Below are 24,068 nucleotides of genomic sequence, written 5' to 3' on the forward strand. Positions count from 1 at the left end.
AGGACAGAAGGAGGCCAGTGCGGCGGGAACAGCATGGGCTAAGGCAAAGCGGGGAGACGAGGTCCAGGACGGAGCAGGAGACAGATCACGTGGGATCTTGTGGGACACGACAAGGACTCTGGATCTCAGTTCAAGTGTGACGCGTAGCCGTTGAAGGGTTTGAATTCGGGCTCGATCTGTGACTTAACAGGATCCTTCTGGTGACTATGGAGGCTGGATGGGAGGCTAGAGGTTGGGGCAGGGAAGCATCAGGACCAGGGAGGAGGCCCCAGCAAGGTCCAGGCGAGAGAAGGTGGGGGCTTGGACCACGCTGGTCCCAATGAGATGTAGGAGGTGCTCAGTCCTGAGTCTGTTCTGAACATGGAACTACTGTGATGTATCGTCAATATATATATCAGTGAGGGGAGAGGGCCACTGAAGACCGCTTTGGGGTGTGTGGCCTGAGCAGCTGGCTTTTACCAGAATGTGGAGAGAGAAGCAACTTTAGGGGAACCAATCAAAAGTCCAGTTTGAAATGCCTGTTTGGCATCAAATGAATTGACCTGAAGGAAAATATTAAGTTTTGTTAACCATCCAAACGATACGTAAAAATGGCCAGATATTATCATCTCACTGGGAGAGGGATAAACACGTGAAATAATCTGGAACTGGGAAGTTTGTCTATCTTGTTCACCACTTCACTCCTAAGACATAGAACAGTACCTGGTATGTAGTAGATGTTCAATAAATATTTAATTAAACAATGGCAAAACGTGTGAAAGAGGCACGGGCCAACTGGAATTTGGAAGAGGTCATGGAGGGTGAAGACCCCTTTGTGTTTTCCCAAACTCCTTGCCTGTGAAACGGGGTGGTTTATCCTGGGAAAGATGGACTTTTCCAGCGTTCTACTTCATTTTTCACTGACCTTTCCGAATCGCTTTGGCAAACGTTGTTTATTGTCGTTGGCTCGGCTCCGCGTTCTGGCCCATCTCCGCTAATAGATGTGTGTCATGCTCAGCCGGTGTCTTTGTGCCGTGTAAACATCCTCCCCTGAGCTCATTACTGGAGTCTCCAAGGGGCCTTGTCATTTTCCAAGATGCCGTCGAATCTGGTTTCTAACAACCATTTTCATTTCTCCAGAGACCTGAGTTCTCATCACACACACACACACACCCGCCCCCGTAAAGGCTATATTTTGGGAACTCACAGTTCCTTTTTTTGGAGTTCTTACTCTTTGACAGACATGATCTCATTTGCTGTGGCCCCCATTTTACAGATGAAGTCACTGAGGCTCAGAGAGGAACACTCGTCTGCCCAAGGAGGCAGGGCTCAAACCCTGGCCCTCCAGTTTCTGGAACCCAAGTTCCTCAAAGCCACACCGCACCCCTGTCCCCATCGCCAGAGACCCACGTAACTTTTGAAACTGTACACCCAGCACAGAGTTTCTTGACCTCGGCGCCACTGATGCTTTGAAGTCAGATCATTCTTTGCTGTGGGACCGTCCTGTGCACTAGAGGGTGTCTAGCAGCATCCCTGGCCTCTACCCACTAGATGCCAGTAGCACCCCCCTCCCCCTAGTTGTGACAAACAGAAAAGACTCCAGACATCGCCGGTGTCTGCTGGGGGGTGCACATCGCCCCAGTTGGTCTGATACGTGTTCCCTGTGCTTTGCACACAGACAGGCTTCGGACTGACATCTCCACCACCTCCACGTAGCCTTTTTCCAATGTGTAGCATTCCCTCCTGCAGATGTTGTGATAGAAATCCCTTCTAGTAAAACATTTGGCTGCCACTTCTCCAACCCCCCTGCCCTCCCAGGGAGGGTGTGAGGCTTAAGACACTGGACGGGGGCAGTCTTGCACTGCCCTACCTCTGTGCCTCCCCGAAGTCCATCGACCCAGGCACCCTGTCAGCAGCTGTCACTGTGTGTCCACTCTTAGCCAGGTACTGGGCTAGGGCTACAGCACCCAGAAAAGGCCTCTGCCTTGTGGACCCAATATCCTTGGGGAAATGATGATAAACAAGAAAACAAACACACCTACAGGATAATTTCAGAGAGCGCTGAGTGCTATGGAGAAGATAAATAGCCTGGTGAGAGGGCTGGGTGGCCTTAGGCAAGGTGATCAGAGACACCTTCTCAGAAGAGGTGACGTCTAATCTGAGACGTCACAGTGAGAAGGAGCCAGTCCATGTGAGAAGGGAGAAGGCAAGTGTCCGAGGCCAAGGGAAGAGCAGGTGTAAATGCCCTGAGGTGGCAGTGAGTTTGGAACATTTTAAGGAACAAGAGACTGGGAGTGGCCAGAACAGTGAGCAGAGGGGTGAGTGATGGCAGATGTGGGCGGAGGTAGCAGGACAGGCGGGGGAGTCACTGAAGGGGAATGACAAGAAGGGTGTTGGGTTCAGAAGGGTCCTTCTGGCCATTTGGGGGCGGGGTCTGGGTTATAGGGACAAAAGGGGCGGCACCAAGTCCAGGTGGAGGCCATTTCCTCTGTACGCAAAGACATGAGGATGGAGGAGCAAAAAGACACATTTCTCTTTGGGGACTACATCATCCTGATGGCCTTGCCTCTTTCATTTGGATTCCCAAACACTGGATCTGAGGATTCCGACTGCAGCTTTTGAGCAACTGTCTCATGGGCGGTGTTACAGAAATCCAACCCTTTCTTCCACTTTTGAGTCTCCTAGCTCAAGATTCAAAGTGAATCTTGGATTCACTTTGGCCAATCAGAGTCTGATTGGCCAAGTTCAGACATATACCTGCCCCTTGGGTGGGGAAGGACACCTTGATGGACACTTGGGACCTTTGTATTTAAGAGGAACCAGGGGTGTAGTGGCCATGGCTTTTCAGGGGTCACCTGAAAGAGAGAGAGAGAGAGTGTGTGTCTGTGTGTGCACGCACACGTGTGTATGCATGTGTGTATATATTGGTATATTGGCTCCAAATTATGGGGGAAACTACCAATCAAAATGAATAAATATTTAATGAAATGTTTATATTTGGATATAAATAGTGAAATGTAGCATGATCAGCCAGTCCATTCCAGAATTTTTTTTTTTTTCTTGTGGTACGCGGGCCTCTCCCGTTGCGGAGCACAGGCTCCGGACACGCAGGCTTAGCGGCCATGGCTCACGGGCCCAGCCGCTCTGCGGCATGTGGGATCTTCCCGGACCAGGGCACGAACCCGTGTCCCCTGCATCGGCAGGCGGACTCTCAACCACTGCGCCACCAGGGAAGCCCCCGGAATATTTTGACTCAGTTATTTATCGATTCTCTCTAATGTAGGACGTGGGCGAAGATGGTGTGGGATGAATGTGTGCTCAGAGACGCCAGTGTCCTTGAAACAGCCCTGTTGACTGTTCCATCCAGATGTCCCACAGTGGAGGAGGGGAGGGTCCCAAAGGTGGAGGTGCTGTCGGTCCCGCTCACCGCCACTTGCTAGGTACTTGGCATGTGCCAGGTACAATTTTCTGTTCCGTACACATGTTGGGTCTTCCGCTCCCCATGACAGCAGGCAGTGGTGTGCTATCATCCTTGTCCAGTGAGGCACAGAGGGGTGAAGTCACTTGCCTGGGGTGAGTGTTAGGAGGTGGCCGACCAGACGGTTTGGCACGCCTGGCTGCTCTCCTGAACCACCTCCCATGTGATACAGTCACCACCCAGACTAAGGGGGATCACTGCCTGGAGGTGCAAAACAATAGTGACCCCAACCCTGGCCCGATCTGACCCGCTCTGCAGCACAGAGAATGAGCCGGCGTGCCTGCTTTACTCCAGCTGCCGAAACCCTCCGTCTCCCTGTATGCAAAGTGATGCCCCCATCTGCCCTCCTGTGCCAGGTTTACCGCCAGCTAGTATCAGTCTCCGGTCGCCGCAAGACACAGTTTTTACAGACCACAAAGGCAATCATTACGAGGCAATTTCAGTTAGAATCAGGGCTAGGAGAGATAACAGAAGGGCCTGGTTCTCCCATCAGCCTCTGAATGGTTCCCCAGCAGCACTTAAACTCAGACACACGAAGAAAGCAGCAGTCAGGAGGGGAAGCAGGCGCTCAGCTTTCCGACAAGAGCTGCCTGCCCGGGCCTGCAGGACCAGGAGAGAGCGATAGGGCGGGACCTGGGGGATGAGAATCCTCTCTGTGTGGGGAGGGGGAGAGGCTGGGTTCTGACATCTGTCTCTGCAGGGCTTCCATTAGACATGGTATTAACGGAGGAAGAAGTTGGCCAAAAAGGGGGATGCGTTGGTGCTAATGAAACTATAACACTTAGTGGGCGCTTGTCATGTGCCATTTCTAAGCAATGTGCATATATTAGTTCTCACGACCACCCCAGGAGGTAGGTACTGTTATCCCCATTTTATAAATGGAGAAACTGAGGCATGGAGAGATTAAACAACTTACTCAAGGTCACACAGCTTTCAGTGTTGTGAAATATCTCCAAGAATCCCTTTAACATCCCTTCCCCTGGGATATCTTCCTCCTTGTCATCACAACCACTTTTCCTCACTTACATCGATGATTAAGTTCACCTTTGGCTAAGTTCGTTCAGCCACTTGTCTACAGTTTCCCAAACAGTGAGTGTCAACATTCCCACGGTCAGCTCCACCTCCTCTATGACTCCATTGACATTCAACTCAGGTTTCAATTTCAGCGTTCAAACTTTTCATTTCTTTGCTGCACTTTGGCCTCTGGTGGCCAGCTGTCTCCTTTTGAGAATTCACTTTTGTAAAATGTCTGGTAGGTATATCCCTGGGAGACAGGGAGGCAACACAACTACTTGCGTTGCTGTCTGCACGTGAACTGAGTAACAGGTGGACAGTAACCAGTCACTGATGGACTTTGCAAGAGGAGATGTGGCTGATCGTATGGGCATCTGTTATTGACACAGTGATTTGTGGACAGAGGAGCTAGTAGTGAAATTTGTACTCCATGCAATTACAGTTAGTATGCTGCCGTAGCTAAATTTGAACCATGCTGTGGGAGACTGGTATCATTTAACCAAAGTGTGGAAACTGACATTTGTGCATATCGGGACCGTGCAAGGGCGAGGACAGCCCGTAACTGGCGGCTCCTGTTCTGTTGTCGTGGCCATCCCCCTTGTGTCACTCCTTTGCGCTCTGGAGCCCACAGCACCCTGTCCCAGTTCCGAGTCTACTTCTGCTGCACTGGCATCACCACTCCAGGTCACCACAGCCGTGTTTCAGATCCCAGAGGGACCCTTCACCCCATGCAGGGAATTTTGCTCTGCACCCAGGGTGAGAAAACTTTTCCTGCAAAGGGCCAGATTGTAAATATTTGGGACTTGCAGCCACATGGTCTCTGTTGCAGCTACCCAGCTCTGCCATTGCAGTGTGCAAGCAGGCATGAAGGCACGTAAACAGGTGGGTGTGGCTGTGTTCCAGTGAGACTGTTTACAAAAACAGGTGGCGGGCCACATCTGCTTTGCCAAAACCCTGCTGTACACTGAGCACCTCACTGTCTTCTCCTTGGGTCTTTTAATTGCAGGTGAAAGACCTCAACCCAAAGTGAATTAAGCAAACAAAACAACAACATAAGTGGAGTGGTGGGATTTATTGGTTTACCTAACTCAGGGTTTTTCACCCTTGGCACTGCTGACATCTTGGACCAGATAATTCTTTTTCCTGGGGAGCCATCCTGTGCACTATAGGATGCTTACCAGCATCCGTTGCTTCCACCCACTTGATGCTGGTCGTGACAACTAAAAATGTCCCCATTGTCCAATGTCCCCTAAAATTGGGAAACACTGTAACTGAAAATGCTAGCATTAAAGGTGGCTTCAGGTAAGAGTGGACACAGGAACTCACACCAGCATATTTCTCTCTCTTTCCACCTCTCTCTCTCTCTCCATGTCTCCATCACTCACCTCTGCTGCTTTCTTCCATGTTGCTTCACCTTCAAACAGACTCTCCCCTTCTTGGTGGCAAGATGGCTGCCAGCAGTTTCAAGCTTATATCCCACCAGCTTCAAGCCCCATGAAAGAAAAACTTCTTCCCAGTAGCTCCCTAAAATCCCAGGGCTGACTCTCATTGGCCCAGCTTGGGTCACATGCCTATCCCTGAACCAATGGCAGGAGCCAGAGGAATGTAGAGCTCTGATTCGTCAGGCTGAGATTATGCATGCAGCCCTGGAGTCAGGAGTTAAGAGCAGCCATGCATACTTACAGAAGGAAGCAGTGGTACCCAAAGAATCGTAGTCAGGACGAGGCAGGCAAAACAAAAGTCTCTGTTGCCAGGTGTAAATTTCTACCCAGTGCCTGGTACACAGGACCCAGTAAGTGCTCTGTCCCTTCCGTTGATGCCAGCCCTGCATCCTAGGGGCAGCCATCAGCCAGCACATTGTCAGTGGTGTTTCCTGGCCTGGCATTTAATTCCTCTTAATCTGCCTGCCAAGTTGTTACACCCCCGCAGCAGCCCCCAGTTTGCTCTTCCTTTATACCATCCCAGCGGCGAAGGCTCAGCGACTCCAGTCTCCAACCATGACATGGGCTGTATTTTTAATCTTGATTTTAATTCCAGCTCATTCTCCTGCCTGTATCTCCCAGTCCCAGTGCCCCAGGGGCCCATGCTAATTTGCTTCTCACACCTCAACTGGTACCGGAGTAACCATTTTAAAAACTGCCTTGGTGAAATCTAATCAAGTGAGAGCAAAATCTAATTTGGCCCTGAAAGCCTTTGACTGAAGCCCTGTTTTCTAGGGCCTTGTGGAGGCTGAATAATAAACTCTGGAGTTTTGAAGGATTGGGGGTTAGAAAGAGGAGGGAGATGTGAAAGAGAAGATTCTAACAGAGGAAGCAGCTCCGGATGTGTTGACACCCATGGCATTGGAAAATAATAGGCAGGGGTGGGCTTCCAAAAAGTCACCCCACCTCCCACCCCCAAGAAATATCTATCCCACCAGCAGGGCCAAGAATTTAGGCCTTTAGCATTTCAAGTTGCACATTCATCAGAAAGACCTTAGCCTGTATCTTCAGGAACAAACCAGTAGGATCATGAGCTGGGGACTGGAGAGACCTGGGAGGGAACCTTGTTCCCCCAGTGGGGGATTCAGTGAGCCTCCTTCTCTGGGCTTTCGTTCACTCTTCTGCAAACCAAGAGAGTGAAGTTCCGTGCTTCTGAAATGACTTGTGGTCCTGTCTTCCCTTCAAAATGTGTCAGAAGCTGTGTTTCCAGGAAAATGCACACGAAATGAAAAATCTGGCATGTAATATTTCAGGGGATGTGTGCCCCCAAGCTTGTTCCTGCCTCAGGACCTTTGCACTTGCTGTTCTTTCGGCCTGGAGAAGTTTTCCTTATATTCCTATATTCCCTCTGACTCATTCTCATCATTCCTCAACCCTGACTACCCAGCCCAGTGGTACCTCTGGCCACTTGGTTGCATCATCATCCTTTATTTTCTTCATCGTGTTGTCACGATCACCACCATCTTTATGTGTCACAGTCCTCCTCCCTAGAACGTGAGTCCCGTGAAGTCAGGGATCCTGAGAGTCTTCTTTACTGCTGTGTTTCCAGTGACTAGAACAGTTCCTGGCATACCTTAGGTGTTTAATAAATAGTTGGTAAATGGATATATTGATCTTTACATGCCTGGGACACTGATTCTATTATTTACTTAATATTTTTCTCTCGATTGTTTTACTCTTTTTACTTCAGTTGTTTGAAAAGAAAACATTTACACCACCACCAATATTATTTATCATGAGAAAGTGTTGGGGAGATTTGAGGGGATGCTTATTAAGATCACCTTCTTCCTTGTTGAAGTTTTGAACCAAATGAGAAATAAAATTAAGGAGTCAGCAGATGGAAGCCAAAATAGTACTTTGAGGAATCTGATGAAGTCCAAGTTGGAGGATCTGGCTTCCTTCTGAGGGCATTTGGGCTTCCTGATGCTAAACTCCAGAGTCAGACAGACTTCTCACTGAGCCAAGCCCCCTTGAACTAGCAGTGGCTGGGGGTAGATCACTCCCCACAGGAAGGCAACGGAAGGATTGGGTTACGTGTGTCCAATTTGTCCCACCAAACTCACCAGACACATATGCTAAGGGTCAGCAAACTGCAGCCCACAAGCCAGATCCGGCCCTCCATCTGCCTTTATAAATAAAGTTTTATTGAAACACAGCCACACCCATTTGTCTGTGACTGTTTCCCGCAACAGCAGAGTTGAATAGTTGCAATAGAGGCTGTCTGGCCTTTGAAGCCTAAAATATTTACTCTCTGGGCATTTACAGGAAAGGTTTGCTGGCCCTGCTGTGTCAGTCTTCCCCAAGGCAGAATAGGAGAGAAAGGAAGAGGCTAGGCGTGTTATCAGAGTAGAGCTCCCTACCTATGGAAAGAAGCGTCAGGAGTGGGGAGTAAGGTTATTGAGGTTTGGTAGATCTTGTTTCCTGGACTGCGCTTGGTCTCCAGGGGCCTTCTCAGCTCTCACAGTGTGGTTCTTTTACTGATGGGAAGGAAGTGCTGAGGACCAAGTGGAGTTACTTAAATCAGGGTTTTTCTCAACTCCAGGGTATTGACATTTTGTGCCGGTTGATTCTCTGTAGTGGAAGCTGTCCTGAGCTCTGTCGAATGCTTAGCATTCTCCCGGGCCTCTGCCCGCTAGATGCATCCTCTTCCCCAAGTTGTGACAAACCTAAAATGTCTGCAGACACTGCCAAGTGTCTAAGGGGCAAAACTACCCCTGGCTGAGAGCCACTGCTTTCCGGGGGCGGACGGAGCAAGTGTCTGTGCCACGTTCTAGAGAAGGAGGCTCACGCCTTGAGCTTACCTGGTGCTTTTATGCTGCCTCTTGCCTCCAGCCGGCATCTCCATCCTTGATGCCCCAGCCGGGACATGCAGGTGCTGTTGAATTGGGCACCCCTCACCTGGTTACGTTTCACTCTGTGCATATTGGATGTTACCCAGGACTCAGCCAGGGCAGCCGGTTTCCCAGCTCCCCTGCTGCCCAGGGCTCCTTTCCGTTTATTTTTGCACTGTCCTACCACGTGAAGGGAGGCTGCGCCCTGGGCCTTCCCCCGAGGCTGCTGGGGGTCTTCCCTTCCTATTTTCACCTCCTCCTCGTGCCCACATCCTTCTAGGAAGCAGTTCATCAGCTCCTCCGTCATGAGCACTCACTTCCTGGTCCTTTGTGCCAGGGGAGGATTTCATGGAAACGCTTGCCTTTGCCTAGAGCCTGGAGGATTCTGGAATCCAGCTGCTTAGGGGCTGAGGGGTCTTCCTACCCCTGGGCAGTGCCGGCCATCTGCCAGGTGTCCAGGAAAACCCCATAGAGGGCTCCGGCTCCATGGCAGCCTCTCCTGGCCCAAGCCTCTCTTCTCTGGACCAACAGGTCTCAAGCAGCCCTTCATGCTTTCTAGAAGGTTCTAAGTGGAAGGGCCCATCTCACCTCTGCTGGCATCATAGCAACCCTGGCCCACTCCTCCTTCCTCTATGCATGTTCGCCTCCCCGTCTGTCTCTTCTCATCTTGGGCTCTGAATTGACACCTACTAGACCCTCGCTTTTTGCCAGGAGGGGTGCTGAGCCCTCTGCTTGCAGCATCTCTTCCAATCCTTCCATAGCGCCGCTCTCTCGGCAGCGGTTCTCTGAGTGTCTCGGAGCCCCAGTGCCCTCATCTGGAAGAGAGGGCTGGCCTAGCGCCTCTGTCTCTAGAAAAACTCTCACAGATTTTTCCATTGCTAAAAAACGGCTTTATAGGTTATAATTATTAAAAATCACACTTGCTCACTGAGGAGAAAAAAAAAGAACAAAAAAGTATCGCAAAGATCTGTGTTACCTCACCACCCACAGAAAGTTTGGGGGTGTATCCCCGTCCCGATGAATTAGGGTGATTCTTTTTTTAAGTAAGCTTTGCTGGTGGTGTGAAGCGCGCCTGCAGAGACGTGCACTTTAGCCGCTCTAAATGCCCAGCTCCGTGGAGTTTCACCAACTGAACCACCCGTGTTCCAGCAAGAACTAGAACAAAACCATCATCACCCGAGAAGTCCCGCGCCCCCTCCATCCCCCTCGCCCCACGTCCAGCAGTAGCCACGGCTTTTCTTCTCAAAACCATAGATTCCTTTTGCCTGTCTTTGAACTTCATGTAAATGGGATCATACTTTTATATCTGCTTTATTTCTCTTGACACTGTTTGGTTGTTGTGATGTGTTCGTGTTAGTGAACGTGGCACTAGTCCTTCTTAGTTCTATGTCATGTTCGGATATACAAACATGCGGTGTATTTCTCCATTCTTGTGTGGATGGACATCTGTTTTGTTTCTAGTTATTTGCTATTGTCAGTAGTGCCGCTATGAGCCTGTCCTGCCTGTGACTTTTGGCGAACCTAGGAATGCATTTCTTCTGAGTGAATACCCAGGATGCAAATCGCTGGGTCAGAAGGCGTGACTATGGTCAAGTTTAGCAGACGCTGCTGAGCAGTTTTCCACCGCGCCTGGATCGGTCTGCACGTCCACCGGCAGCGTGTGAGACCTCCAGATGCCCCATACCCCCACCTACAATCGGTCTCGGTCCATTTTTTTAAACGTTAGCCCTTCTAGACGCCGTGTAGTAGATGGAATCCAAGGGGGTCCCTAAACTTGAGTGGGAAAAAATGATGCTCTGGTTTTCACTGACCTACGACTGACACTTGACATTGCTTCAGTCCTGAATGTAAGCCCCTAACCACGGTGCATCGGCAGAATCTATACCGTTGTCATCGTAGAAATCGCTGGTGTTTCAGTGTTCCGTTGCAGTTGCTGTAGGTGTCGCGAAATCAAATATTCTCACTCATCACTACTTTGAAATGATCATTCCTTGCAAGGTCTTGCGTTTAATCTTCGTTTTTTTTAAGGACACGTTACTATATGGCAAATTCTCCTAATATTTTGATAACTGTATTTCAAAATAATTGATTTTCTCTGTAATCTTCTATATTTTATTTTCTGCGCGTGAGAACATTTGAGAAGGGGGTCATAGGCTGCACTTGCCTGCCAAAGGGCTCCGTGGCTCAGAGGGCAGTGCTGTCGCCAGGCTCTGGGCCTGCCATGGTTTAGAAATGGCTGTCGGCTGACGGACAGAGATGGCTTTTGCTCTCTGTGTGCTCACGTGGCCTCCTGGTCCTTCTCCCCTCCAGCTTTCTTTGGGAAGTACCTTAATGAATACAACGGCTCCTACGTACCGCCTGGCTGGAAGGAGTGGGTCGGCCTCCTTAAAAACTCCCGCTTTTATAACTACACACTGTGTCGGAACGGAGTGAAGGAGAAGCACGGCTTTGACTACTCCAAGGTGAGTCCCCCTTCCTGGCTGGGAGAGGCGGTGGGGCTCGGCCCTGGCGATCACGACACGGGAGCCCGACTACCTGGGCTCAGACGGCGACACTTATTACATGTGTGACCTTGAGCAGCTTACTTACATCCTCTGCTTCAGTTTTCTCATTTCTCAAATGATAGTCTCTGTTTCTAGGAGTATTGTTTTATTTTTCATTTTTTGAAATTGAAGTAAAGTTGACTTACAATATTGTGTTAGTTTCAGGGGCACAGCAGAGTGATTCAGTTATATTTTTCCAGATTACTTTCCATTATAGGTTATTTCAAGATATTGAATATAATTCCCTGTGCTATGCAGTAGATCCTTGTTGCTTATTTGTTTCAGGTGTAGTGTTTGTTAATCCCGTGCTCCTCATTTATCTCTCCCCCATCCCCCCATCCCTTTCCCCTTGGGTAACCATAAGTTTGTTTTTCTGTGTCTGTGAGTCTGTTTCTGTTTTGTATTAGATTCATTTGTTTTATTTTTAGATTCCACATATAAGTGATATCACATATCTGTCTCTCTCTGACTTACTTCGCTAAGTGTAATGCTAGGTTTATCTCTGTTGCTGCAAATGGCAATGTAAGAGTGTTGGGTTTTTTCAATTGAGATATATTTGACATATAACATTGTGTAAGTTTAACACGTACAACATGCTTATTTGATACATGTGTATAGCGCAGTGTGATTGCCGTTGTCATGTTAGCTAAACCTTTATCACGTTGCCTAATCTTTTCCTTTCTGTGGTGAGAATAACTAAGACCTAGTCTCTCTTAGCAAGTCTGATGTCTATAATACAGTACTGTTGCCTAGAATCACTGTGCTGTGTATTAGATCTCCAGGACTCACTTATTTACTAGTTGTAAGTTTGTCCCTTTAAACAACACCTCCCCACTTCTCCCACCCCCCGCCCCCGGTAACACCCATTCTACTTTCTGTTTTTATGAGTTCAGCTCTTTTGAATTCCATATACAAGTGATATCACACAGTATTTGTCTTTCTCTGACTTACGTCACTTAGCATAATGTCCTCAAAGTATGACCATGTTGATGCAAATGGCAAGATTTCCTTCTTTCTCGGGACGGAATAATGTTCCATTGTGCGTGTGTGTGTGTGTGTGTGTGTGTGTGTGTGTGGTGTGTGCCCCGTGATATGAGGGTACTATTTTGTAACATTTTGCCAAAGCAGAACTTTCTTACAGAAAGTGTGCATATAGAGTGTACAGTTCAATGAATTTTCAAAAACTGAGCAGACACATGTAACCAGCGCTCACGTAGGTCATGAAGTTCCCCTCATGTAACTCCCAGCAACCACCGCTCCCAAAAGGACACCCATTACTCAGACTTCCAGCATTGTAGACTAATTCTGTATCCAGCTTTTGTTGCTTAACACTCTTGAAATTCCCATGTTGTTACGTGTGAGTGTAGGTCCTTCATTCTTGTTGTATAGCCTTCCATTGTGTGATTATACCTTAATCTCTTTGTTCCCTAGGACATACTTTTTCTAGTTCTGATTTGTTGAACTGAGATAAGGTGAGGAGCATAGATCCTAAGTGAATTTTCAGGGAATTTTCACACGTCTGTGCATCTGTGTAAGTGCCGCCCGGGTCAAGCTGTAGGGCATTTCCAGCCCCCAGCAGGTTCCCTCATACGCCTTTCCAGCCAAAACCGCCACCACCTCTATTTTGACTTTTATCACCGTGGATTGGTTTTGCCTGTTCAAGAACTTCACATAAATGGAATCATATCATATGTGCTCTCTGTATCTGGCTTTTTTCACTCAACATCACGTCTGTGAGATTCATCCACATGGCTGTGTATGTCAGCCACGTGTCCTTTTCATTGCTATGTAGTATTCCGTCGTATAAATAGATGACAGATATTCATCTATTCAACGACCGATGGATATTTTGGTTGTCTCTGGTTGGGTCTGTTATGAACTAAGCTGCCGTGAGCATCCTTACACGTGGCTTTTGGTAGACATGAACCCATTTCTTTGGCTTATCCACCTGGGAGTAGAATTGCTGGGATATAGGATATGTGACATGGTTGAACCAGTTTACACTTCCCAGCCAGAAATGTTTAAGCGTTCCAGTTGCTTCACATTCCTGAACACAGGTATTGTCTTTTTTATTATAGCCATTTGGCTGGGGGCATAGTGGTATTTCATTGTGGTTTTTCCACAGATTTTTTGAGGATCACATAAGTTAATACATGTAGAGCATGAGAGGAGACCACTGCATATATAGTAAATATTCAGAACATATTAGTCCAGGTCAGGACACCAAACTTGCTCTTAAAGGGCCAAATACTAAATATTTTAGACTTCACAAGCCATAGTCTCTATTGCAACTGCTCGGGTCTTGCCTTGCGGTGCAAAAACAGCTATAGATGATATGTAAACCGACGAGCATGGCTGTGTTTCAGTAAAGCTTTATTTACAAAAACGGGCAGGGGGCCTGACCTGGCCAGTGGGTGGTAGTCTCCTGACCCCCGGCTTAGATAATGATGATGATGGTGGTAAGGAGGGAGAGGCTAACACTGACGGTTCATCCAAACTTACCATTAAAAAATATATATCTGGAGACTCACAGATATTCCTGCCCCAACTAAATCTTCAGAATCGGCTCCGGCATCCCACCACAGCAGATACATTATTTCTCCGGTCTGTCAAATCCACCTCTTTCTCTTCCCCATTCCCACTGCCACTAGCCCTGGGCCTGACTTACTGTCGTAACCAGGGTTCTCTGAGGACGATTCCTTGGGGCCTCCCCCTCGTCGTCTCTAAAAAGCCACCCGAGGCTCCTAGGCAGAAGCCACCAGGGGACAGGCCGTCACGCAAACAGGAGAGCAGGCTGGGAGCAGGTGAGACAGCGTGGAGCGGTGGGGACTGTGGAGGACTCAGCTGTCTAAGACGGTGCAGCAAACTCTCGGATCAGGACTGTCTGTCCCACGTAGCATTGTGGGCCCGAGACGGCCAGGTTTTCTGATTTTTCAACAGAAGCCACAAATTTGTATATTTTTTTCCTGTGACGTCTGATTTTTAAGGATTGGCAGCTAATTCAGACATTTCTAAAATACTGCATGAATCAAGGTCACCTGAGGCCCAGACCTGACCCATGGATTTGCAGCCCATTGTATTGTTCTGCTGCCCGTTGCTCTCCAGGGGCTGTGCAGTGGACTGGGGGTTCAAAGCCCGACTCTGAACATATTGTGTGCTGTTGGATATGTTACCCATTCCTAAGAGCCTCAATTCCCAAATCTGGAAAATGGGCACATCCTAGCATCTTAATAATGCACGTTCCTATTTACTGAGCACCTACTATGGTCCAGGCACTATGCTGGCTGTTTTATATACAATATATCTAATCTTCACAACAACCATATCAAGTGAGTGGACTAGTGGGAGTTGATTACATTTGTCATTTATTCCCTCAACAAGTATTTATTAAGAGCCTACTATGTGCCAGGTGCTGGGTATCCAAGGGTGAACGAAAACAGACCCAGGTACCGTCCTCGTGGAGTTTGTGGTCTAGAGGTGGAGGTGTGTTATGAACTGTGAAGTGATGGCACCTGTATTAGAGTCAGAACACCACACCCAGTGTAGAAGCACACACACACACGCACACACACACGCACGCACGCACACACACAAGCACATCAGCCCAATCTCCTATTTTGTCATCCCCAGTATGAGCCATTTCAACCAGACCAGCCTTGTCAGTTGTTACAACCATCTCGAAACCTTCACTAGTGCTTCCCTGTCCTGAGTTTATCCAAGTTTTGTCTGTCTTCTCTTCCATGAAGCGTTTCTGGATTACTCTAAACTATAGGAGTTATCCTTTTTTTTCCTTTTTTTTGGTATGCGGGCCTCTCACTGTGTGGTCTCTCCCGTTGCGGAGCACAGGCTCCAGACGCGCAGGCTCAGCGGCCATGGCTCACGGGCCCAGCCGCTCCACGGCATGTGGGATCTTCCCGGACCGGGGCACGAACCCGTGTCCCCTGCATCGGCAGGCGGACTCTCAACCACTGCGCCACCAGGGAAGCCCGAGTTATCCTTTTTTGAATCAGACTGGCCTCTTTCAGTTGTTTGTGAGCAGAAATGAACAAAAACTCAAATCAAAATGGCTTAATTGAAGAGGAAACATATTAGCCTTTTTAATAACTGATCCAGCAGTAATGGCATCACACATGGCTGGATTAGGCAGTGGTTTCTCACTCCTTTGTATTCTGTTTTCTTCTCTTCGACCTCATCCACAGACTGTATGTCTGTCTCTCTTCTCCTGGTACCAATATGGTCATCCTTGCATCCTCTCAGCTTCCTGCCCAGCTGCAAGCATGGGTGTCTCCTTCCCAGGATTCCTAGCTAGTTTCATGGGCTCTGGATCAGTCACATGTCTGTCCCTGAACCAACCAGTGTGGCCAGGGGAACGCAGTGTTCTGATGGGCTGTAAATCACACGCTGCACTCCTGACCCAGAGGAGGGTGTAGCGGGAGCCCTACCACTGAGCTCAACCCTGGAACATCAGCTGAGAATAGAGCCCCAAATAAAAATGGAGAGTTTCCACTGGAAGGAGGCTGACTACATGCTCAACAGCCAAAACACACCCAATCCCACTCCCCTTCTGGGAACACCAGCGCATCTGGGGAGCCCTCCCACCTTTGACAGGTAATCACCGCCCACGTGTCGCCTTCCTGAGTGTAAGTCTGATCAGTCCGGGCCCCAGGTGGCAGGCACCACACGTGACATCACCTGGGCAGTGCCCTCTCCCTGACCCTCTGTCTCCCTCTGCACATAGTAGGCCTGCCTTCAGGAACTCCCGAATGAATTGATTCCAGAGTCCTGGTTGGGGGGGATTTAGCAACTCTGCTGGACTCCTTGGCAGTACAAAGCACAGTCTCTCAGTGCAGAACATACCTTTTCTCTCCTCCCAGCCTCAGTGCAGGCAGATTCTCCAAATACCCAGAAAAATCCACTCCCTCCTTTTTAAAATTCCTCACCATGTCCACGCCTGGCCTCAGCACAGCCCAATAATGAAGTCATCCAGGGATACTCCATCCCCTTGGCGCTGAGGATGGGACATGCAGTGGCCGCTTTGTCACCCCATTTCCTACCATCCATACATCTCGGCCTGTGAATGAGAGGAGCCCCTGTGCCAAAGGTGGGAGAATTCCTGGAGCCCCAGTTACCAGAGGCCTGGAAACGGAGGGGTGGGAGGCCCTGTGGGGTCAGAGCTGGCTCAGGTCCAGAGTTCAACTCCCAAGGGTAGCGGTGGGCAGCCGAAGCCAGAGCACCGGGAGGGAACAGGAGTGAGCTTGGAGTTTCCAGCTGAGGCAGAGCTGCGGGGCGGGAGCCCCACGCTCTGGGAGGCCCAGTGCCTCCGTCAGGTCAGAGCATCATGCTGACACTGACCTGGGGGGCCTCGGCGGGAAGCCCAAGTAGGGAGGAAGTGGCAGCCCTTCCCAAGAGCCCCTCAAAAGGCCCTCTGAGGACTCTGTCCCACATCGCTAATCCCAAAGGTGGGCAGATGCCACCAAAGGGGTCCTCGTGGCAGAGTGGAAAGAGAGGCAGTGATGGTGAGAAAAGAATGATGTAGAGCCAGCACTGATGGTCGAAGAGGGCGGGAGAAGGCAGCGGAAGGGAGATAGGCGTGACCAGGTCGGGAGATGGAGGAGGGTCCAGGTGAGTCGGCGGGGGGGGGGGCGCTCTGCAGAAACGGCGGTCCCCAGGAACCTGAGTGCACCCCCCCTCAGCCCAGCATGTGCACTTCTCTCTCTGTCTGTTCTGGAGAAGCCTTCCTTGTGTGCAGAGCGGGTATAGCCAAGCTGTGGGCTGCCACTTTGTCATGGAAAGAAATCAACCAAGAAAGCCCAGTAATGCGGGAAGCGACTGAATGACCGTGGAGAAGTCTGGAAAAAGACAAGGGGGATCTGTGCCTAAGGCCATCAGAAAAGCTTAGGACATAAGGCTGAGTGGGAAAAGCAAGTTTCAGGACTCCTTCAGGTCCCTGGTCAGATGTTACCCTCCTAGACCACCCTGTATTCAGGGTAACCCCCCCTCGACCCCCCCATCACCACTGATGCGCCAGACCTATATATATATCGTGGATTCATGCGTTCATCGTGCTCTCATTCGAATACAAGGCTCATGAAGACGGGAATGTGCGTTAATCTCGTTCACTGCTGTGTGTTGGATGAATGAATGAATGTACACGGTGTGATAGGATTGATGTAAAAAGATGCATAAAGCGATATACTCTAGCGTATGTAATAACACATCTGGAGAGACACTTCTTTCTCAGTAGAGGACAAAAGAGGCCAAGATTGGGAGTGGGGATGAGAGGAAATCAAAGGGAACTTCAGCTTCGTTTGTACTGTTTTAATTTTCACAAGGAAAATGCAGGCGTTGTGATTCCTGAGGACTGATGGCTAACACTCTTTTAGAGGGTATCGCGCACCAGATACCGCTGGAATCGTTGTACACGAATTAACCCATGCATTTCTCACCAGAGCCTATGAGGTGTCTGCTGTTACTATTTCCAATCACCAGAGGAGGAAACTGAGGCCCAGAGAGGCTAAGTAACCAGGCCACACAGCTAGTAAGGGGTTCGTTCAGGATTCGAACCCAGGCCATCTGGCTTCAAAATCCATTCTCTAAACTACAGCCCATGGGCCAGCCTGCCAACTGTTTTGCTACAACACTTGAGCTTAGAATGGTTTTTACATTTCTACGCAGCTGAAAAAAATCAAAAGAACAGTGATTTTCATGACATGTGAAAATTACATGAAATTCAAATTTTAGTGTGCGTGGATAAAGTTTTACTGCAGCCAGACGCGCCCATTCATTTATGCAGTTGCTGCTTTTGAGCTTTAATGGCAGTAATGAGTGATTGTAACTAAGACTTCTGGCCTGCAAAGCCTCAAATATTTATCATCTGGCCTTTTACAGAAAAGGTTTGTTGAGACCTGCTGTAAACCACCATCTAAGCCTCCCATTAATCTTTTTGTTTGTGGGGGAAAAAAAGAGAGAAACCAGAGAAGAAACACAAAGGCCTGAGCTCTAGCTCTGAATAAACTGCTTATTAGTTTTGTGGCCTCAGTCTCCCTATCTGTAAAATGGGCATGGTGTCCACTTCGCAATGTTGCTATGAAGGTCAGTCGAGCAAATACCTGATAACAGTAAGAGCCAGTGTCCATCGTGGGTTCCCTCAGTACCAGCCTCCATGTTAAGTGCTTTATTCACTTAGCAAGTCCATGTCAAGTGCTCTTGTCGCCATCTGAACAAGGGACTGTTATTGGGCCCATTTTCGAGATGCAGAAACTGAGGTGCAGAAAGGCATTGTTTGCTCACAGCTAGCGGGTGATAAAGCTGGAACTTGAACCCAGTGTTTCTGACTCCAGGGCCCTCACCCTTTGTAAAATGATTGCTCCTTAGAGATGTGAATCTCTTTTAAACACAAACTGCTGTAGACGCTTCCGAAGGTGAGGGATCAGCATCATGATTGGGAATGAAAGTTGGACAAACCTGCTGCCCAGGGAAGCCAAGGGCTCAGGACAGGAGACCCTCTGTCACGCAAGGTTGACTTGCCAAGTGAAGAAAATACGAAGAGGTGGGCTTGGGAGCTGCCACCTGAGGCCGAGACAACCTCCCTCCTTGCTCCCCCCCACCCCCACCCAGCCTTCCACCAGCTGTCTGAGAGTAAAGCCACAGGTTTCCCGGCACAGCCCTAAAGCCACCCAGTGGCGCTCGGGTGGGGCTTCCCAAGCAGAAAATTGAGTCCTGGGAGCCAGGGGACTCTGATCTGGGGAGATGTCCTGTGACATATGGGGTGAACTGGCTTATCTCACCCAAGTTCAAACAAGAGGCAGAAACTCGAGCTTCCACGGGGCAAAGTGTGAGCGACTCCCACCAGCACCTACGGAAGACACGTTTCTCCCCACACCCGGACCCAGACAGAAAGAGGGGCTTCCTGTCAGCCACGCCCCCCTCTTGTCCTTACAGTCTCTGCCCCCCCCCCGCCTCCACCCCTCCCCAACCCCCCTGCTTCCTTCTCCCCTCTCTTAACGGCACAGCTTTTCCGCGCCCTGCACGGGACTGTACCCTGGGGACAGGGACCCGCGGCCACACACCCACCCTTAACAGGGAGCCCAGCACCCCGGGAATAGGCACCCAACATCTAAGTGAGCTCAGAAATCATAGCTTCCGCAACAGAAACAGTGGCAAAGGCCAAGCCTGGGAAAGAGGCAGGGAGACTCGCAAGCCCACCTGTCACTGGGGTCCCCAGTCCCCAGGAGCGCCCCCCTCTTCCTTCCCGAGAAATCCTACTGGTAAATGACTGCCTGAGGAGGACAGCCCAGAGCCGCAGGCTAGCAGTCTCCTCGGATGCACTGCGGTTCCTCTTGGCTACCTGAGCAAATTGTCGAAGAAGGTCGGGATGGTGGGGGAGGTGGGGATATGCCCTCCTGGGTGTCCGGCAGGCTGTCCTTGTCCCTGGCTGCCAGCTGTGGTTGCAAAACTCTGAGCAGAAGCAAAGTCCCCGGGACCCTGGCATCACCGCCGCCCTGCACAGGTGTGGCCAGGAGTACAGAGGTGGGGAGGGGAGATCTAGCTCCCGAATACCCAGGTGTGCCCGCCTCACCTGGGAGGTGGAGTGCGCCTGGCCCAGAGCCAAAGGGAGGCAGGGGGTGACTTCCTCATGGTCTATCGGCCAGTCTCCAGCTTCTAGAAAGTTCACCTTTTGACCTTCATCATCCTCCCACCTGTCTCCCCCTTTCTGTGAATAACTCTGAATTTCTGACTGATCCCAGGCACCCCAGACTCAACCTGTTCAAGGCTGAACTCTGCATTTCCACCCTCGCCCCAACATTCTCCTGGACCCCCGTCTCTGCACCCTTCACCTAAACCAGAAAGCAGGGACAGGGGTGGGGCCTGACTGCCCCCTTCCATGCACCCCACACATCCAGTCAGTGGACATGACCTATCTGGGGGGGTCCGCTCCCAGCTGTCACTGGACAGTGTCACCACTGCCCTGGCCCAGGCCCCGGCCCCGGCCCCCTCGGCCCTCCCTCTGAGCCAGGACTCAGCTCACGTACTGGGACCAAGGGCTGCTTCTCACTGGCCCAACCCAGGCTCATGCCCACCCCCAGAGTCAGGGTGGTGTGGTCCCCTCCAGTCCACGTGGGTGGATGGGGCTGCAGGCACCAGTGTCAGATGTCATTGTAGACGCCCTAATGCAGACAGAGGGGACCAGCAAAGGCTTAGCGTAGGAGTGGCTCTGAGGAGGACCAGGAAAGATAGGAGACTCATGGACGCGCAGAAAACCTGCCCCGCCCCCGAGACGGCGTAATGTTCACTGACTCCTGCCGAGAGCTGGCTGCGTGCAGGGCACCGTGTCACGAGCTTTAATCTCTCGGCCCTTGAAGCCCTCTCACACCATCCTTGAGGGGCAGACACAGTAACCACCCCACACGCTTCCTAATGTACAATGTCACAGAGACTGTTGGAGCCCCTCCATCACCCTTCCAGCTCTATTCCTGTCCCGCTGCCCCCTCCCAGGGAGGTCCTGTGGTGGCCGCTTATTCCCACACATGCATTTAATTCTTTTATTCCATATGCAGACATCTCAAACAATATAAAATATTGTTTTGTGTTTTTAGACTTTATATCAAGAGTATCATATCGTACATAGCTCTCTACATATCAGGTCTGTGAGATATGTCCATGTTGATGCGTGTACCTCTAGTTTATTCTTTTTCACTGCTCCATCATTGCATTGTCCTGGTGACGGATAGTATTGGTGGCTTTAAAAAAAAACATGTTTAATCACAGCCAGTCAAGCACATATATGGTTCTAAAAGCGAATAGTGAAAATGGGTTTATTATGAAGAACAGCAGCTCTCTTCCCGCCCCTCCCCACCCAGGGTCCCAACCCCTCCTTTTCACCTAAGAGGGTTTTGCTCCATTTTTAGATCCACTACTAGTTACAAGATATTTCTAACACCTTTAGATCATGTTCCACAGCTATAGCAGCAGCTCTTTGATTTATGTCACATAGAATATTATTTTTAGGTAATAGGTTCTACAGGACCCCCTTATAAAGCCTTTTTTTACTCCCCAAAATTATTCATAAAAAGTATTCAAGGAAAAGTATATAAAGTAGCAAGTGACTTTCTCTCCTCTCTCCCCTTATCCTGGTCCCCAGTTAGCACTTTGGTATCTGTCCTGGATTTTCCCTTGGTGCTCAAAAGCATATGAAGGTAGGGGTTTGGTTTCTCCTCTCTACCCTGCCTCCTACTCTCTCCCACAAAAAAAAAAAAAAAGAATCTTCCAGAGTTTGACTCTGTAGCTTGCTCTTTCCCTTAACAGTGTATCTTGGACAACTTTCTACCTCAGTAACTACAGACCTACTGCCTTTTTAATGTCTGCACAGCGCTGCACAGTATGAAAGCAGTGCAAGTTCATTAATCATCTTCCCATTACTGGTCACTGTGGTGCAGTGACTGTCCTTGTGCACACAGGCATAGAGCACAAATGTCCCTGGAGGCATGTACCTCTAGAGGCACAGGTACACCTGGAGTATGTATGTATTTGGTACAGTTCACTTGAGGGTGGAAGCTGTAGCCACTTCTTCACCTTTCTCTTTTCTCTAAAATAATATCTCTTTTTGAAAGTTATCATTTTGGACAGAGCTGCTTCTGGAGAAGCAGAAGGTAAATTTTTAAGAACTCATTACCTTCAAAAGAAATCAGCAGCTAAAGATTTACCAAATTCAGGAAGAGTTTAGGCAAATCTCAGCTTCTTAGCTGAGCTTTTAAAGCCCTTGTTTCCTGTCCATCACTTTTCCTCCCACTCTTCTCTCCTCCTGCCCAGTATCTAAGTGGGTCTCACTTTTCTGGAGACACTACTACATGCCCGTGTTTGTGCTGCTCCTTTGATTGTCCCGGCATTGTACCTGATGATTGTTCACCCTCTTTCTATTCCTCAAACACAAGGCAAGTTCATTCCTGCCTCAGAGGCCTTGCATTTTCTGTTCCCTCTGCCTGGAACACTTCCTCTAGATCAGTGATTCTCACTCCTGGCTGCACATTGGAATCTCCTGGTGAGCTTTTAAAAAGTCCAGTACCCAGACTGAACCACAGACCAATTAAACCAGAATCTCTGGAAGAGAGCCCAGCCATCAGTAAAGCTCCCCTGAGGATTCCAGCAAGCAGCTGAAAGTGAACTCCAATGATATAACAATAGATCTTCCCATGCCCAGCTCCTCATCACTCAGGTCTCAGCTCAAATGTCACCTCCTCAGAGAGGCCCTCCCTGATTGCCCCAGCTGAAGTATTCCTCCCACTCCAGCTCCCAGTTACTCTTTGTCACATTTTGTCTAATTTCCGTCTTCTGTCACACGTCGTCACTATCTTGGCTCTTTGTTTATATGTTTGTCTGCTCCCGCCCCCAGTACAGACCCTCCAGGACTGCAGGGATGTATCCACCCTGCATGATGGTATCCCTGGAGCTTTGAAAAGACGTCAGGCTTAGGGACCAGCACTCAGGAGGCCTGGCTGCAACATTTATCAGCTGTGTGACATTAGGCAATTCACTTAACTTCTCCGGGTCTTCATTTCCTGTTCTGGAAAACAGGGTTTATCATCACACCTACATTCTAGGGCTATATAAGAATTAAACAAGCTAATACCTGTAAACACAGAACAATTCCTGGAGCACCGTAAGAACTCAATAGTGTTAGCTATTATTATTTTAAGATCTATCACAAATGAATGACAAATTGTAATTCCTCTCCCGTCCTCCCTAACCCCTTCTCTGCTTTTTTTTTCTGTTATGCATAACATCATTTGACATTCCCTGTTTTACTTGCTTATTTATTGTCTGTTTGCCCCTAGACCGTCGGCTCTGCGAGGGATTATCTATTTTGGTCACTGCTGTGTCCCCGATGCCCGGCACGGCGCCTGGCACATGGCAGGCACTCAGCACGGATGCCCAGCTCCTCACACCTTCTCCTGTCTCTCCCCACCCCCCAGGACTACCTGACAGACCTGATCACCAACGACAGCGTGAGCTTCTTCCGTACATCCAAGAAGATGTACCCGCACAGGCCTGTTCTCATGGTCATCAGCCACGCAGCCCCTCACGGCCCCGAGGACTCGGCCCCCCAGTACTCAAGCCTCTTCCCCAACGCGTCTCAGCACATGTAAGCTTCGGGGCGCTGCCTCCAGAGCTGCTGGGTGGCACGAAGGTGGGAGGGTCCGGCTCGGTCACAGTGATGTAATGACAGAGACGAGGCTGCCTCTTGTCTCTAATCCTCTCAGTTTAAAGAAGCCAGGGACACACAGCTGATCTCTGAGGAAACTGGGATACAGATCCAGTAATAACAACGCAAAGCAGGCAACAAGAGTTTTTAACTTGGGACCCACATCCTCCCACCGAGAGGTCTGTGGGTAGAACAGCATTTCAGGTGTATACCCATGTAATAGTTTTCCTTTGCAATCTGTGTATTTTATTTTGCACATTTTAAAACACTTTTGAGAAAGGATCCATAGCTTCATCAGACTACTAATATATTCACAGCCTTTATAAGCTGTTGACTCCATGGCAGGCTCTGTGCTAAGCCCTGTACGTTGCAGTGAATCCCTGAATATTCCCAGTGACCCTTGGTGTATCAGTTATCTATTGCTGCATAACAAGTTACCCCAAAATTGAGCAACTTAGGGCTTCCCTGGTGGCGCAGTGGTTGAGAGTCCGCCTGCCGATGCAGGGGACACGGGTTCGTGCCCCGGTCCGGGAAGATCCCACA

General features: G+C 49.5%; 1 protein-coding gene across 3 annotated transcripts in view; it reads left to right on the forward strand.

Moving 5' to 3' along the window:
• The window catches only part of SULF2 (sulfatase 2), a 139,701-nt gene that overhangs the window by 78,919 nt on the left and 36,714 nt on the right, over positions 1-24,068 (forward strand). For all 3 annotated transcript variants that reach the window (XM_060030666.1, XM_060030667.1, XM_060030668.1), the window contains 2 exons: positions 11,094-11,245; positions 23,296-23,465. In XM_060030666.1, coding sequence (XP_059886649.1) covers positions 11,094-11,245; positions 23,296-23,465 — 322 coding nt within the window. The remainder of the gene's footprint in view (positions 1-11,093; positions 11,246-23,295; positions 23,466-24,068) is intronic.

The sequence above is a fragment of the Delphinus delphis genome, chromosome 15 (assembly GCF_949987515.2).
Source record: "Delphinus delphis chromosome 15, mDelDel1.2, whole genome shotgun sequence".
NCBI classification, from domain to species: Eukaryota; Metazoa; Chordata; class Mammalia; order Artiodactyla; family Delphinidae; genus Delphinus; species Delphinus delphis.